The sequence below is a fragment of the Onychostruthus taczanowskii genome, unplaced genomic scaffold (assembly GCF_017590055.1).
Source record: "Onychostruthus taczanowskii isolate IOZ18803 unplaced genomic scaffold, ASM1759005v1 scaffold61, whole genome shotgun sequence".
NCBI lineage: Eukaryota > Metazoa > Chordata > Aves > Passeriformes > Passeridae > Onychostruthus > Onychostruthus taczanowskii.
Window position 1 is genome coordinate 1,549,717 of NW_024503790.1, and position 17,497 is coordinate 1,567,213.

A 17,497-nucleotide genomic window follows, 5' to 3' on the forward strand; every position below is an offset into this window, starting at 1 on the left:
GGGAGGGGGACCATGGGGGACAGGGTGAATGGGGGGCTAAGTATGAATAGGGGGCTTTGGGTGGAGGAGAGAGGATGAATGAGGGAGCCTCAGAGGGGAGAGGGTAAAAGGGGTGCTTGGGTAGAAGCAGTTGTGGGGAGAGGGTGAGTGAAGGCCTTGGATTGATGGGGAGCGGGTGAATGAGAGGGTTTGAGGTGGGAAGGTAAAAGGGATGGGGGGAGGTTGAAGGTGGAGAGGGTGAGTGGAGGCCTTGGGATGAAGGTGAGAGGGTGAATGGGAGCTTGGGAGGGTGAGCAGAGGGCTCGGGGTGGGAAGAGGATGGGGGATTGATGGGGGAGGGGCTGAATGGGAGGACTTGGGGTGGGGAGGAATGGGGGAGTAGGGGTGAGGATAATAAGGGGGATGGGGGTCAGGTGGGAATGGGGGAGTGCAGTGTTTGTAATGGGGGCTGGAAGGGTTGCAATGGGAGTGTCAGGAGGCAACACTCCCAGAGTGAGGGGCTGGAGGATTTACAAAGAGGAGGAACAGGGTGGGTCAGGATGCAATTGGAGGGTCACACTGCAGAGAATAGGAGGATCAAGCAACAACAGGGGGATGGGGGGCTTACAGTGGGGGACCAAGCTGCAATAGGGTTGCAGTGCAAGGGGGGAGAACTGGGGGTCAGGATACAATGGGGGGGCTGGAGGGGTTGCATTAGGAAGATCAGGATGCAGTGGGGGGAACGGGAGCATCAGGATGTAGTGGGGCAGATGTGGGACAGAGATGATCACAGCAACACTGGGAGGGGACACAATAGGGTTGCGATAGGAGTGAGGCTGGGGGTGAATCAGGTACAGAGCATGCCGGCTGGCCTGACAGGGGGACCTGGGGGTACCAGGGCTATTGGGGGGTGGGGCCGAGGCTGCACCAGGGGTCCTGGCTGAGGCTGAGTGGCGGGGGGCAGGGATGGGGCTGAACGAGCGGCACAGGGGTGGGTGGGGCTGAGGCTGGATTTGGGGTCCGGGGCTGAGGCTGGATGCGGGGAGTCAGGATTGAGGCTGGATTTGAGGTGGTCGGGTTCAGGCCGGATTTGGGGGCCGTGCGTGAGGCTGGATTTGGGGGGCTCGGGGCTGGGGCTGCCGCGGCTGCACCGGAGCCCCCGTTCGAGCCGCCCCCCAATCGCGGCCGAACCCGGGTTCGAGACCGGTCCCCGCCAACCCCCGTCCGATGCCACCCCGCGCCTCCCTCAGCCGCCGGCGCTGGTGTCCTCACCCAGCCGCTGCCCGGTGCTGCTCTGGTGCCGTGCCCCGGTGCCAGTGGGATCGCGATGCCGATGCCGGTGCCGCACCCCATTGTCCCCCGCGCGGCGCGGCCTCACGGGCGCGTACCATCGCCGCCCGCGGGGGGGCGCTTAAAGGGGCCACGGCCTCGGCAGCCGTATCCCGTCCTTCTGTCCGGACGGCCGGGCACTGACCCTTCCCCATCCTGACCTTAGGCCCTTTTCTATCCCTGTCTGTCCCTCCGTCCATCCCTTTCTCCTCCACCCAGCCATGTCCCTGTCCAGTCTTTGATCCGTCCATTTGTACATCTGTTGTCCCTCTGTCCTCTGATCTTTCCATCCATCCTTCCACCTACCTCTCGGTCCCCTGTCCAACCTTCTTCCCTTCCAGACCTTAATCTCTCTATCCATCCATTCGTCTGTCCTGTCCCTCTCTCCACCCATCTGTCCATGCACTCATCTCTCTGTCTATCCCTCTGTCCAATCACCCATGCTTCCCATTGTGCATCCCTCTATCCACTCCTCCCTCCCTCCGACCCTCCATCCATCCCTCCAGATCTCCTTGTTACCCTGCCCACCCATCTCCCCATCCAGTCCTTAAAACCTGCATCCATCCATTTGCCCCCCTGGACTCTCATCTCTCCATCCATCCATCCATCCATCCATCCATCCATCCATCCATCCATCTATCCATCCCTTGCTCTCCCATTCACCCGTTTCTCTTGTCCAGCCCTTAATCCCTCTGTCTCTCCATTTGATTATCCATCCTATCTATCCTTCTGTGCCGCTGTACTCCCACCCCTCTATCCCTCTCTTCCTCCCAGTTTTCTGCACCCACCAGTGACCAGAGCCAGGTGACCCCACAGCTGACACTGACAAACCTATTGCTGAGAGAACACCGCTTTCCCCCCAGACGTGCCGATTTAGCCAAAAAACACAGAGGGGAGTTTTGGGTGGCAGGCATCTACTGTGTCATCGCCATGCTTGGCCATGGTGGGACCAGTCAGGACCAGTGGCACCACTGCCTGCCCCATAACAAGGTTTCTACCCCTGGGGATCCCCAGGGATCCTTCACTCCCCCCTCAAGGGACCAGAGAGACAAAGGAGGAACCCTGGGGTCCCGATAAGGGGGGCTGGAGGATGGAGGGGGCAGTGGGGAAGGGAACATAGTTCCTGAGGGAAAGTTGAGCTGCATATTTGGGAAGAGGCGTGACTGTCTGGCCAACAGCCAACAGGAACAAACTGCTTGGCTTTCACCGCTGGATCACCCCCCTCCCACTGCTGGCACCCCCCTTTCCTCCCCCCAAACACAGGTACACCCCTTCTCCCAGTTATCCCCATCCCCTTCCAGGGAATAACCATCCGCTCTGTTCCTCTTCCTGCTAGGCCCCAAAAGCTTGGAAACAGCTAAAAAAATATAACAAACCCACATGGTCTTGTTTTTTATCCTGCTTGTTTTCCTGCTTTAGGAATTCAGGTCATGTCTCCCCTCTGGGACCCTCTGGGGACTGAAGAACAGCTGGAATGGTATCAAATAACCATGGAAAGAAGGAAAAATCCTTTTTTCACCCCAGATTCAGATTCAGGGCTAGGGGATCCCATCACATGCAGTTAATGAGTTATTTAATTGTATCCTAAGCATTAGGCTGAAATTTCCGGGAATTTGGGGCAATGGAGAGCATCATCTCACCAGAGCACGTGGCACTCAGCCAGCACTGCCAACACTCATCCTGGCGGATCATTGGGCAACGCAGGGAAACCACAGGGTGGTTTGGGCAAACAGGGAAATTAATCCCAGTTAATTAGTAAATTGGCTTTGTTACCTCCTGGTAACCCCTGCGTGAGCCGGGGGGCTCCACCGTGCCTTGATTCCCAATCTTTTTATGGGATACACAGCCCTTCCCTGCTGCGGTTCCAGCAGGCTGGAGGATTCCACAATGTGGTGAGAGTCTGGGTGATCCGGCAAAGCCGGCGGGCAGGGAAAACCTGTCTCCTCCCCACGTGTGCTGCGTGTGCCGGGAATGCTGGCGGGAAGGGAGGGAGGCCCCGAGGAGCCGCAGTGCTGGAATGTTCCCCCTTGCCGCTGGCGGGATGGGCACGCTGGGACGTGCCTGCTCGGCTCTTGGCATGTGTGTTTCCATCCTGGCATGGAAACACATCCTTGCTGGAATGCCGGGAGCATCCCGCCTGCTCCCGGAGTGCACCATCCCACTGGGTTTAATCCCAACTTTGTTCATGGACCCCCTTCCTAAGCAGGATCCCGTGCTCCTCCGTAGAGGAAGCAGGAAGCTACCCCACACCGACAGTTCTCATCTCCGCAGTGCTTTGCAAACAGTAACTAATTAATCCTAATTAACTCGTTACCTAATTAGAGCCCAAGGGCTCTCCCCTTTGCAGGGAGATGGGAAATTCTGGCACCTCAGGGGATTTTTTTTCCAGCCCAAAACCTCCATGTTTGCTTCACACCAGTATAAGACAGCGCCCTTTACACTCTCTACTGCTGCCAATCCAGGGAGAAAAACCTACTTTTTGGGGTTGCTAACGCCAAGAAGCCTGGAATGAGCATTTCCCCTCATCTGGATAGCTGGCACTGGGAATACTGGCATCCCCAATGCTTGGTGTGCCCACCCATCCCAGGGGAGATCACTCTGGTAGGTGCTTTCCACCATGTTTTTATGTAAAACGAGGGATTTTTGGGGAAGGGAACAAGTAGGTGGGTGGGATGAAGGTGTTTCCCAAAGAATTCCCTTTCCGGTGTGCCATGATCCGGGGCACAGGCTTTGGGAACACTGGAAAAGTCCTAGGGGATCCCAGTGTCACCACTTAGGGACCACATTTCTCACCGGAAAATCCCAGTTTGCCACCCATAAAAATCTCCTTTTCTCTGCTGAGTCAGCTGGAGGTCCCGGATGGATCTGGCTCTGCGCAGGTCTAACGGCCCCGTGGCTTTGCCGAAACCCTGTGGTGGTGATTCCAGCATGATTTCCTTCCACTCCCGCCTTCCGTTCCTTTTAATCGCGGTTGGATCTATCCTGGGAGCAAAACCAGCCTTGGAATCAAATTTTTTCAGCAGGCAAGCACTAATTTCCTTCATTTTCCAGCCTGAGATGGAGCTGGGCATGGGTTTTGTTGGGTTTTTTTTTTTGTTGTTTTTTTTTTTTTTCCCTGCATACCAACCACCTTCCCAGGAAAGGGGCCCCTTTCCCACACCCAAGATTAATCCACCCAAAGTAGGGTCGGAAAAAAAGCCCGGAGTGTCACTTATCCCAGCCAGTCCCAACAAGGAAAATCCCAGGAGATGTTCACCAATCCTTGATGGATCCCACAAGCTCAGCAGTGACCCATGCTGTCTCCTCCCAATGCAGACTTGGGATTGGATAACTCCACTCCTCCTGCAAAAAAATCAGAAAGTGCCTAAATTGGTGCTGAGGTTTGAAACCACCAGTTTCTTAATCACAGGGAAAAAAAAAAATCCCACAGCAGAAGTGAAAGCCCTGATGGAAATAAACCCAGCGAGGGCAAACTTGGACATCAGGGAAGCTCTGGGGAGATCCAGACTCTCCCAGTGTTCCATTTTTGGGCGACACCAATGCTGGGTGGCAATTTCTGGGTGTCAGTGTCTGAAAATCAGATAAAAAGGGAGTTTTGGAGCTGCTGGCTCAGGTTTTCAGTTGAGTCATGGATAATTAATGGATCTGGGGACCTTCCAGGAGGGGAAGTGCTGGGTGATGGGGGATCCCAGTTGGAGGGCTGACAGAGCAGGGGGAATGTGGGGAGGAAGAGGCCCAGAGGTCCCACAGGGGATGGTTCCTCTGTCCCAGCTCCATTGCCATGGCCAGAACCTGTTCCAGGGGCTTCTGACACCCCAGGCAGCTGCAAAGCGATGTCCACTCTGTGGTGGAGACCTCTTGGGATCCCATCCTATCCCATCCCCTCCCATCCCATCCCTCATCCTTTCCCATTTCTCACCTCTCTCAGAGGCACCATTTCCTTTCAGGACATCCCTCTCCTCTCCATCCTCCTCTGTGACAGAACATTTTGGGAAAACATGAAAACGAGCCTTAATTTTGAGGGGGTTTTTTAAAAGTAATTTTTAAAGTGAAAACTCAGAAGCTCCAGGGTAAATCCCCTTGACCTAGGAGAAGAGGAATGGATGGGATTTGTCCCGCTCTTCCTCCTCCTGCATGCAGTGTCTGTGGATTTGGGGGGCTGCAAGTGACCCACAGAGGAGCTGGGGGGACCCTGAGATCAGAGGAGACCCCTGGGAAATGGAGGGGCGACAGCTTATGGGGGGCTGAGAGGAATTGGGAGCATGAGGAGCTTTTGGAGGGTCTGAGGGGAATCGGGTGGAAGAGTCTTAGGGAAGAGGAGGAGACCTGGAGGAGGTTGAGGGAACTGGGGGTCTGAGGAGATTTTGAGGGGTCTGAGGAGATTTGTGGGGCCTGAGAAAATTTTGGGGTGTTCTGAGGAGATATGGGGAGGTGGGGACATTGAGGAATCCTGGAGGTGCTGAGGAAACTGGGGGCGTGAGGAGATTTGGGGGACTGGAGGAGGCTGAGGAGAATGGAGGGAACTGAAGGGATCTGGAGGATCTGAGAAGATTTGGGGTGTCTGAGTGAAACTGAAGGTCTAGGGGGATCTGGGCACTTGAGGGTCTTTGGGTGGGCTAAGAGGAATTGGGAGCTGAGGAGATTTGGAGGCTTTGAGGAGATTTTGGGGAATTCTGAGGATATGTGGGGAGGTGAGGACACTGAGAAGTCCTGGAGGCAGTGAGGGAACCATGCAGTTGAGGGATCTGAGACTTGGCAGGGTCAGAGGAGAACTGAGGAGATCCAGGGCATTGAGGAACTTTGGGTGGGCTGAGGAGAAGCGGCGGGCTGAGGGTAAATGGGTGTCTGTGGAGATTTTGGGGATACTGAGGTGAACGAAGTGGGCTGAGATTTGAGTGGGCTGAGCAGATTTGAGGGTTGCAGAAATCTGGGTGGGCTGGTGATGCTGCGGGAGTGGGGCGGGCTGAGAACCGAGGGGATCTGGGGGGTGAGGAGAGTTGAGGCAGCTGAGGGAACCAGAGGGCTGAGGAGATTTGGGGGCCTGAGGGAACCGGGGAGCCCTGACACGGCTGAGGGGGCTCGGGGGGCTGCGGAGCTTTGGGGAGCCCTGCCGGGACCGAGGGGCCTGGCGGGCTGAGGAGGATTTGGAGGCTGAGGGAACCGGGGAGCCCCGATAGGGCTGAGGAGGTTTTGGAGGCTGAGGGAACCGGGAAGCCCCGATAGGGCTGAGGAGGTTTGGGGGGCTGTGGACACTGAGGCGTCCTCCCGGGCCTGAGGGAACCAGGGGCTGCGGAGCTTTGGGGAGCCCCGCCGGGGCTGTGGGGAGCTGAGGGGGTTCGGGGAGCAGACGAGCTCTGGGGAGCCAAGAGGGCTTGCGGGGCTGCGGACACCGGGGACCCCTCCCGGGGCTGCGGAGCTTCGCGGAGCTCTCCTGGGGCTGCGGCGCTTTCGGGGGGCTGCGGGCCCCGGGGGAGCCCTTCGGGCCGGGGTGCCCCAGCCCAGCTCAGCCCAGCCCGTCCCTGGGCGGGCGGTGGCGGCGGCGGGGCCGGGCGGGCTCCCTTTCCACCCCCCCGTTCCCTCTCCAAAACACCTCAAAACCCCCCGAAACCCCCCTCACCCCGGGGGCGAGCGGGAAAAGGGGGACCTTCACACACTCCCCCCTTCCCCCCCCCGCTCCCCGCGCTGCTTTTTATTCATTTTTCATCTAAATCAATATTTTTTAAAAATTTCCCTCCTTTTTTCCCCCTCACCCCCCTTCCCCCTCCCCTCAGCCCTGCAGAACATGGCGTCCCCGTCCTAGCGTTTTAAAAATAAGCCGGGGCTGCCATTTTTGTTTGCCTTTTGTCTGCGAATTTTAATAAAAACGTCTGAGAATGTGGGAGAGGCGGCGGATGGAGGGGGGGTGGGGGGAGCACCCAGCCGGGCCACCCCCCCTTCCCCAAACCCCCCGGATTTCAACTTCACTTAACCAAACTTCGCCTTTTTCCACCTCTTTTTTTCATTATTATCATCATTATTCCACCACCCCCCCCCCCTCCAAGCAGGAAGAAGAAGGAAAAGAGAGAGAAAAAAGGGGGGAAAAGGGGGGGGACATCGAGGAAAATACCCATTTACCAGGATTTTCCCTTTTTCTTTCCCTCTGGATGGTCTAATGGAAAAGTTAATTGCAGCCGAACGTACCTATTTTTCTGGATGTTGCATGTTTGGGGGGGGGGGGTTTGCTTTTTTAATGCATTCTTGGCTTTTTTTTCTGACTTTTTTTGCTTACAGGAGGTGGCAGGAGCAGCGCAGGGGCTGAATATTATCATTACCATCATCATAATCACCATTATTATAATTTTCACCATTTTAATTCCTTTTCTCCTTCCTCTTTTCCTCCTTTTCTTCGCTGTTTTCTGCATTAACTGGTTTTGTCTAGAAAAGTGGTCTCGCTGGCTGGAAGGTCTAATGGAGGGGGGAGATATTTTTTTCATGGCGTTTTTGGCAGGAATGCGGCAGCTTTAGCGAGGGACCCAAATTTCTGTGGCTGTGTCCCAGAGGTCTGTCTGTCCCTCTCCAACATATATTTAGCCATATACTATTTATACATCCATAATCTCCCGGCCACGTCGGGGGGCCTGGGGGGGGGAGCTTAGAGCCGGCGTGGCCACAGTGATGGATTTGAACCCAGGAATGATGAATTTGATGATTTTGATTTCTTTTTCTCCCTTCAAGGTTGGAGGATGCTCCTTGTTGGGTTATTTTTCCCCCCCAAGCCTGCGGTCCTTCGGATAGCAGCCGGGTTTTTTAACCTGGGGAGGATGGAGCAGGTGAAAGCGGCTTCGAGCCCGAGGCCTTTGAGATTATAAAGTGATATTTTAGCAGAGAGGTAAAAAAGTTTTTTAAGTCCCTCACGGCGTGCGCTTTGCCGAGAGGCGGAGGGTCCAGGGCGAGGGGATGGATTTCACCCCCAGTTTTCCAGCCAGCTCCCCATCCCTCAGCTTTCCCAACAGCTTGGGGGTGAGCGGGGCTGTAAAAAAAAACCCACTATTTTTTATTTTTTTTTTTGTTTTCTGTTTTTATTTTCCTTTTTTTTTTTTTTTTTTGTTGTTTTCTCTCTATTTTCAGGCAAAACCCCACGTTCCCACGGGTCGGGTAGGTCGGAGCCGCTTCGCTTTTGTTCCTCCGCTGTGGGATCTCGCGCGCCGGGGGCTGGCGGGGGGTTCGGGGTGTGTGAAGTTGTCCTCCTCCTTGTCCCCCCGTAGAAAAACGCCCCACGTGCAGCACCCGGTCTCAGCTAGAGCTGGAGATGGACGCGGATAAGGGGAAGCAACGCCAGTACTCGCAGAGGTGGGCATGATGGCTGGATCGAGGGGATCACAGGGAGGAAAAAAAACCCCTGCTTTTATACATTTGCAGCTTAAAATAGCATCCAATGCAACGGTGTGCATGCATGTGATTATATGTGTGCTTATGGAAATAATATATATATGCACACCAGAATCCAGGTATTATATGTGTATATATATATTTCTGTCTAAGCGGGGGCATGGTATTTTTTGGGGGTATTTTGGGGGTGTGAGGGGCTCCTTGCCTACCCCCTCTGCAGGGGGGGGACCCTGCTCTCAGTGTATGTGTGACCCCTTGATATTTCCCTTTTAAGTAATGTGCCTTTATATGCATAAAATAATAATGTTCACCCTCAACCCCCCCACCTTCTGCTTTTTCCCTTAAAAATGTGGATTTTTGGTCACTGGGCGCGATGTCAGGACAAGTGCATGTTGGATTTGGTGCTCTCACTCCCTCCTCAGGGTGAACCCCTGCCTGTGCCTCGGTTTCCCTGCGTGCTGTCACCCAGGAGTGACGACCCCCCCGTGCTGCTGGGGGTGGGCATTTGCCCCGGGCTGATTTGCGGTGCTGGCTTTGCCTTGCAGGGTGCCTGGCTGGTCTTTGCTGGGGAGGGTGGGTGCATTTGAGGTCTGGGGGAGCAGGACCCCCCTCAGGCTGGTGAGTGGTGTGTTTTGTGGGGCATGTGTGCCCTGTGTCTGGTGTGTCACCCCACGGGCTCTGGGTCTCCCTGCAGGCTGTCCCCGTGTCCCCTCTGCTGGGTCACTGGACCAAAACTGTGGATTTGGGGTCACACTGCCTTGGCCCCCATCTTTTGGGAGTGTTGCCATCCTGGCCCCCCCTCCTCCAGCCCCGAGTTGGGCACCGTGTGGGGGTCTCCAGTGTGGCTTTGCCTCCCCTCCCGCTTGCCACCGGTGCTTGGTTCCTCAGCCTGCCCTGTGCACCCCTTTTCCGGCACAGGGACCCTCGGTCCAGGCTGGGGCTCCTTTTGGGTTGGTTTTGCTGGAAATGCAGAAGGAGAAGCCCCAGCCCAGGGCCCTTCGGGGGGCGGAAGCCGGGGGTTTAATTGGTTCCATCTTGGGTGAATTCTTGTGGCGTGCAGGCCACCCCCTCCCCGAGCCACAGGGGGCTCGCCCGGCGTTCCTGCTTCGCAGCCATGCCTGCCTTCTGCCCCCTTCGCCTTGGGGTGAATCCTTCCTGGCTGAGGACAGTCTGGGCAGGGAGGGATGTGCGTTCCCTCAGGATGGTGCTAGATGCTGGTTCCTACCCTGGTGGCTTTGGAACGCAGGTTTTGTGGATGGGCACTTGCTTTCCCTCCAAAACTCCTCCTGCTCCAGGTGAACCCCAGGGAAACTTGTTCTTAAGAGGGGACAGGGGCCATGGCCTTGTGTTTTTGGGGGGAAACTGAGGCATGGTGGAAGGCAGAGCTGGGTTCCCTGACCCAGGGACCATTCCTAGTGTGGCCTGTGTTGGGAAGGACGTGCTGGGATTTGGGTGGGGAGCGTGCAGGGTCCATCCATCCCGCGGCTCGGTTCTCCCCTGTGCGCCGTCTCTGGCCGCCGCCGGCTTTCCTGCGCTCGCCGCTTGGCATGGGGGTGGGACCTGTGCCCTGATGCTCTTGCTGGGATACTCGGGGACACCAAACTCGGTGTCTTGCTTGGTCAAAGACACGTTTAGCTACCAAAGGCTGCTCTGATCACCCCACATCCCTCCCCTCACCTCCCAGACCCCCCTCTTTCAGGCTGTACCAGGTTGGTGGTCGCTCACCGGTCCCTGGGAGCTGCCCCTTTTCTCTCGGCAGTGGCGTGAAAAGAAATCTCTTGTTTCTTTTTATTTCAGCGAAGGCGAGACAGAGAGGGCTGCCAAGGTAGAGGCGTTCCCTAGAGAACTGTAGCTTGACTTAGCGGCAGTTGGGTAGGAAGTTGGAAGGCTCTAGTGAGCTCGTGCCCACCCGTGCCATCATCTCCCTCCCATCAATCTGGAGCCTCAGCGACACGTCTCCCCAGGCAGCTGCGCCCACCTGGCTCCAGAGGCCACCCTGTGAGTACCAACCACCGCCGACCCCGACGGCCCCGGCACCGCCGCCCCCTCGCTGCCACCGCCCCCGCTCTCCCCTCGCCACCCCCAGCCCTGGCTTGCCAGCTTCTCCCGCTCTTCCCTCCCCGTGGGTGCGGAGGCCAGGAGGCTTTTGGTCTCTTTTTAGGGTGCTGCTGCTTCCCCCCTTGGCCCGGCTGAGCGGTGATGCCGGGTACTGTGCTGTTCTGGGGAATTTGGGTTTCAGCCCATGGTTCTGGGGCTCTGTGCATCTTCCTGCTTGCTCTTCCCACATCCCTCTCCTCTGGCTGGGCTGCTTGGGTCTCCACCATGCTTTGAGCACCCACCTTGTCCCTGGGGATAACCTTCGACAACCCCTCAGCAGCCAAATCTGGTGCCTGTGGAGGATGTCAGGGGCTCTTCCCACCCATGGTTTGGACCACAGGACCCCACGCCACTGGAGATGCTACCCAAGAGATGTTACCCCCTGCCCAGCTAAAAAACTGGGGGGGGCACAGAGAGCCCTACCACCCCCCCGTGCCCTGCAGAGCTGGGGGGAGACGTGCCGCAGCATTCCCTACCCTTCATAATTTCCATTTTAATGGATTTTCTTTTTTATCCACCTTTGCTGCATGTCAGCTTCCATTTTTCATAGTTAGCTGAGAATAGAGAAAAAGGGAGTTTTTATATATATACTTTTTTTTCCATCTGCCTTCTTCCCCCTCCCACTCCGTTTCCCAGCCCCAGAGAAGGGGACGCCGCTCCCGACGAAACACTGCACAATTTGTAACATTAAATCGGGACAGGAACAGGGATTTTTATAATTATTTTGGCAACGCCGACCATTTCTTCCCTCTTGTTCATCCAGCTCCGAGTGTGTTGCTTTTGCAAGTAATTTTCATTTCTTTAGTAAGCCCTCCTCAGGTGGGGGTGGGGAAACACGTGATATTGTGCTTTTCTCCCCAAAATACCCTTTGTGCCTTTCCAGTCTGCTCCAGCTTTGCAGGAAGGATCCTGGGACTGGTGTAGGGGTTGGTGCCGTGTCCTGGTGATGGTTTGGGGGCCACGCCGGTGGCTTTGATCCGGCTGGGTGCTGCTGCCGGCTCCGCTGGAGCCCGGCATGCTGTCGGGACAGGGAGAACGATGGACAGATGGACGGATGAGAAGGACACAGGTCACGGGGCACCTGCTGAGATGGGGAATCTGCTCCAAAAAACCCTTTTCTAATCATAGCTCCAGTTTCCTGTTTTCCCACGGCTGCTCTCGGGTGGGGGATTGGCGCCGGGGTGCTTGGTCGTGCTTAGGGGGCTCAGAGCCCTCCTGCCTGAGCTCAGCTCCCTGCCTGTCTCTGTACAAGGGATTCCCTGCTGCCAGCTCTGCTTTTGTCCCTGGTTCCCGGTGTCCAGCCCCTCATGCTGGCACTGGCATCCCTCCTCCCGTGCCCATCATCCCAAGAGATCTTATATATGTGTGTATATATACACACACACACACACGTAGCCAGTGGGTAAATGCACACTGTGGGCGGCCTGTGGGTGCATATATAATTACACAAAGTAGCTGGCAGCGGCTGCGTCCGTGCATGGGAAGGTGCATTGAACATCCCCGGTGAATTCCCGTTCTGTGGCACGGAGCGGGACTTTGCCTCCCCCTGTGCCACTGGGATCTGGACCTGCTATCACTTCAAAACCCTAAAATTTGGTGTTTGGGCAGCTGGGAGGTGACCTGGAGTGGTTCAAGACTGGGAAGGGGAATTCCCAGAGCTGGTGCCTGGGTGGTGTCCGGGGCAGTCTGTGGCATTGAGGTCTGCCATGAGAAACTGCTCCCATTCCTTGGTACCCTGGAACACACCTCGTCCTGTGCCAGGCTGCTCCGTAGCGCAAGGGAAGGTGGTTCCTTCCCCACTGCCTTGGTTTCCTCCCAAAATGGGCATGGTCCATCCCACAGCTTCTTCAGCCTGGGGTAGCTGCTGGGAAGTTACATTCTGGTGGGAGCAGGATTCCCTTTCTCTGGGTGCTGCCCACCTGCCTATGGGGAGCTCAGAGTGTGTTTGAAACCTGGGGCAGCAAGTGGGAGAAGGAAGAGGAGGAAAACTCATCATCCCCAGATCGTGCCTCCCCCAAAGCTTCTGGGGATGCACTTTGCTGGAGGCATCACTGTAGTTTCTCCTGGAATCCTTGCCATGGCCTGGTTTATTTTGGAGCCAGAGCTCCTGGGGGACCCTCTCCCATACATCCCATCAGGATGCTATAGATGCTTACCCTCGTGTCCCTGTAGTGGGATTTGCCAGGGTGGTGATGCCTGGTGATGCTGGGCCGCTCTACTGGGATCATCCTCTTGCTGCTCCCTTCCAGCTGTTTCCCATTACCCAAAGATGGATTTAGAATGAATTTCCCCAACACCTTCAAGTGTCTCCATATGACTCCCAGCCCTGCTGGTTCCCGGTGTTCCTGTTGAGCTGCTCCTGGGTGTCACAGGCACTTCACTTGGCTTTGGAGTCACATTTTAGGGGGATTCAGCTGGGACTGCTGTTGGGTTCAATGTGCTGCTGTGCTCGCCCTCTCCCATGGCAGTGTCCCATCCACCTCTAATCCCATCCTGGGTGGGAGAAATACTTCCAGAGCTTGGAAGACTTGGGGATTTTCCCCAGATTTCAGCTTCCTCCTTTTCCAAATAGTGTCCTAGTGCACTCACCCGTGTTTGTGGTCTTGGAGCAGGCAGGTGCTTGGTGTCTGCCTAATCCTACTGGATTTCATCTGGGAAGGTGCTAAGGGGGTTCCCCAGTCCTGCCCCCCATGCCAGCTCCCTGCCTTTGCTTAGAATCTGTGGGGGTGATGGTTTGTTTTGGGGGGTTCAAGGTGGAAGGGGGGGACCATGTGGCAGCCAGTGATGTCCCATAACCGCCCCCCTCTCTCCCCAGGATGGCGGAGCCTCGCTTCAACAACCCCTACTTCTGGCCGCCCCCCCCCACCATGCCCAGCCAGGTAGGACCCCTGCACTGGGATTCTGGGAGGAGGGAGGATCAATGGGTGTGGAGAGCACTGAGGGGGAGGCTGGGAGTTCCAAGGATCCCAGTTCCTCTGCCCTCACCCACCTGTCTGCCTTTTTCCCCCAGCTGGACAACCTGGTCCTGATCAACAAAATCAAGGAGCAGTTGATGGCGGAGAAGATCCGCCCCCCGCACCTGCCTCCCACCTCGGTGGCCTCGCAGCAGCCCCTTCTGGTGCCCCCCTCGCCTGCTGAGAGCAGCCAGTCCATCATGTCCCTGCCAAAGCTGCAGCAGGTGCCAGGGCTGCACCCCCAGGCCGTGCCCCAGCCTGACGTGGCCCTGCACGCCCGGCCGGCCACCAGCACCGTCACAGGTACTGCCACTGGTCCCAGCACTCTGGGGGACAGAGAGGGGTGTGGGTCCCCTCAAAACTAACACTCTGTCACTTTGGCCATTAGGGTTGGGGCTGGCATCCCGTGCACCGGCCGTCAGCACCTCGGAATCCAGCCCAGGAACAGGGACCACCACCCCCTCGACGCCCACCTCCACCAGTCAGAGCCGCCTCATCGCCTCCTCGCCCACCCTAATCTCAGGAATCACCAGCCCCCCCCTCCTCGACTCCATCAAGACAATCCAGGGCCACGGCTTGCTGGGAGCGCCCAAGGCTGAGCGGGGCCGGAAGAAGATCAAGGCGGAAAACCCTTCGGGACCGCCGGTGCTGGTGGTGCCCTACCCCATCCTGGCCTCAGGGGAGACGGCCAAAGAGGGGAAGACATACAGGTAGGCACACCCCCGCCCGCTGTGGGGGCCGGGGGCGATGGCGGGGAGCCCCCCCACCCCAGCCCGGTCCCTGCGGGGTTCTCCCCCACACCCTCCAGGTGTAAGGTCTGCCCCTTGACGTTCTTCACCAAGTCGGAGATGCAGATCCACTCCAAGTCGCACACAGAGGCCAAGCCCCACAAGTGCCCCCACTGCTCCAAGTCCTTCGCCAATGCCTCCTACCTGGCCCAGCACCTGCGCATCCACCTGGGCGTCAAACCCTACCACTGCTCCTACTGTGAGAAGTCCTTCCGCCAGCTCTCCCACCTCCAGCAGCACACCCGGTGAGGGCCCTGCCGCGGGGCTGGGGACACTTGTTCCTGCTGGCCAGGGAGGGGCACCCCACACCCACCAATCTTGCCTGACATCCTTTGTGGCCTTGCTCTGCTTGTTGGTCCTACTGCCATCATCTCCTTCTTCATCCCCCATCATCTCCAGCACCTTCATTGTCTCTGCCACACTCATCACTCCCACTGTGCTCATCAATTCCCCCCCACACTGGCTGTCCCCATTGCCTTTATCATCCCCACCACACTCATCATTTTCAGCACTTCCATGGGCTCCTCCTTGCTTATCATCTCCACTACCTTCATCATCCCCACCATGCCAGTATGACTCCATAGCCTTCATTATCCCCACTGTGCTCAACATCTCCATCACCTTCATAGTCTCTGGTACCTCCGTTGTCTCCACTGCCTTCTTTCCAGCCACGTTCACCATCGCCACCATGTTCATCATCTTCATTACCTTTATTGCCCCAACCATGCTCAGCCATCTCCACTGTGCTTTTTCCCACCACTTTGTTCATCCCCACCATGCCCACCACCTTCAGTTGAACCCACCATGTCATCTGTGCATGCATGCCAGTCCATCTCCTCCACGCTCATCAGTTTCCAGCACTTCCATCCTCTCCCCATCCCCGTCTCTCAGCCCCATGTCTCGCCCCCTTCTCCCCTGTCACCTCCTGGGGCAGAGATGTCGCTGTGCCCACTGTAACCCCCCACTTCAGTGTGACCCCGTGGATGGGATTGGCGCTGTCCCTGGTGGTGGAAGGGGAGGTGACAATGACAATGTGTGTGTCCCCAGAATCCACACCGGCGACAGACCCTACAAGTGCCCGCACCCCGGCTGCGAGAAGGCCTTCACCCAGCTCTCCAACCTCCAGGTCAGTGTGGGGGGACCCGGGGCAGGGGGCACGGGGTCACCATGGTCCCCCCTGACTCCCTCTGTCCCCTCAGTCCCACCAGCGCCAGCACAACAAGGACAAGCCCTACAAGTGCCCCAACTGCTACCGGGCGTACACGGACTCGGCCTCGCTGCAGATCCACCTGTCTGCACACGCCATCAAGCACGCCAAGGCCTATTGCTGCAGCATGTGCGGCCGTGCCTACACCTCGGTGAGCACGGGGGATGCCCCAAAACCTGCCCGCAGCCCCCAGCCCCCCGCTCACCCCTGTGCCCCCCGCAGGAGACCTATCTGATGAAGCACATGTCCAAACACACGGTGGTGGAGCACCTGGTCAGCCAGCACTCGCCGCAGCGGACGGAGTCACCCGGCATTCCCGTACGGATCTCCCTCATCTAAGCAGGGAGGGGACAGGACCCCCCCAGCATGAGGAGGAGGAAGAGGAGAAGGAGGAAAAGGAGGAGGAGGAGGAGGAGGAAGAGGAGGAGGACGAGACCCCCAGCGCCGCGGGCCGCGCCCGGGCTGTGCTCCTGCCCGGCTCCCGCAGGTTTGGTGACATCCAAAGACGGTTTCAGAGCACTTTGAATCTCTGCGGTTTGGTTTTCTTCGGGGGGGCAGTGGGGTTGGGGGTGTCCCCCCTGCCAGGCCCCGCCCCCCATTTTTGGATACAAATATATATATATATATTTATTGGCCAAGAACTTGGTGCTGCTAAAGACCAGAAATTCACCCCAAAAACGAACCGTGGATGGAGCAAAAAGCAGCTGGGGGGGGGGGGCAAAGTCCCACCACCCCCCCCACACAGACTCTGGGCCCAAGCGCCTCCATTTGGGGTTGATTTTTAACCATTTTGGGGGTTTTTTGTGTTCTTTTGGGGTCCCTTTCGAGGGCGAAGCCGCGGGCAGAGCTGCATCCCCCCGGTGACGGCCCCCCCATTCCGCAGCCCCAGTTTTGGGGGGTTCGGGGGTCCCCCTGCTTTGCCTTGTGCCTGCCTGTACATACCCCCTGTATAGAGCCGGGGGGCACTCCCCCCAAACTCATCTATATTCTGTACTTTTTGGTTCATTTTGGATATTAACTGTGTTATTTTTTATACACTTTTTAAGCCTTAACTCAGCGTTTCTTTGGGGTTTTTTGTTGTTTTTTTTTTCAGGGTGTTTTATTTACCTTTTATTAATTTTTAACCCCTCTGTTATTTTTTACCCTCCCTATTATTTTTACCCCCTGTCCCCTTATTTTTTACCCCCCCATTATTTCTCCCCTCAATGTTGTACGATATCAATATTGTAACCTTTTTTGTCAGCATGTTAATACTGTGTAAATATGCCTCTTATACACTTAGCCCCCCCTTTTTTCTCCCCTTCCCCCAAATTTTGGGGCTTTTTTATTTTCCTCGCTGCCCAGCCAGGCCAGGCCTCCCTAGAGCTAGTTGGTACCTTATTAAAAAAGGGGAAAAAAAAAAAAAAAAGAAAAAAGTGGAGAAAATGGACAAAAAGTTGCCCCTGTCCCTGTTGTCGCCACCCCGTCCTGCATTGTGGTTCCTGGAGAAGCTGGGCGGGCCACGGCCTCACAGTGTGGAAAAGGAATGAAACCCCCCCAGCCCAGCCCCTTTCCAAAAAAAGAGAATAAAAGAGAACAAAAAAAAAGACCAGAACAGGAATTAATGAAACTGGGGGGTTGTGTTTGGGGGGGGAGGGGAAGGATGGGGGGAGGGGACTCCCCTGTGGGGACATCTGGGGACACAGGGGGGCCTGGTCCCTGTGGGGCTGCAGGAGGTGAGGATGAAGCTGTGGGTCATCCTCAGCAGGTGCATTGTCCCCAGAGTGTCCCCAGGG

The 17,497-nt window shown here is 56.7% G+C and overlaps 2 protein-coding genes across 2 annotated transcripts in view; one reads left to right on the top strand and one right to left on the bottom strand.

Moving 5' to 3' along the window:
* Positions 1–1,318, bottom strand: part of LOC121343911 (E3 ubiquitin-protein ligase TRIM62) — a 5,328-nt gene extending 4,010 nt beyond the window's left edge. Inside the window, exon 1 of the mRNA XM_041419497.1 lies at positions 1,252–1,318. The gene's annotated coding sequence lies outside the window, so the exon portion shown is untranslated. The remainder of the gene's footprint in view (positions 1–1,251) is intronic.
* A 6,061-nt stretch (positions 1,319–7,379) lies between these two features.
* On the top strand, positions 7,380–17,311 carry LOC121343909 (zinc finger protein 362-like). Its single transcript, XM_041419493.1, is given in 10 exon segments — positions 7,380–8,305; positions 8,308–8,442; positions 8,553–8,637; positions 13,589–13,652; positions 13,784–14,030; positions 14,116–14,437; positions 14,536–14,760; positions 15,563–15,641; positions 15,715–15,873; positions 15,945–17,311. Coding segments are annotated over 10 exon segments (1,494 nt in total). The 5' UTR covers positions 7,380–8,244; the 3' UTR covers positions 16,062–17,311.
* Positions 17,312–17,497: the final 186 nt, after the last annotated feature.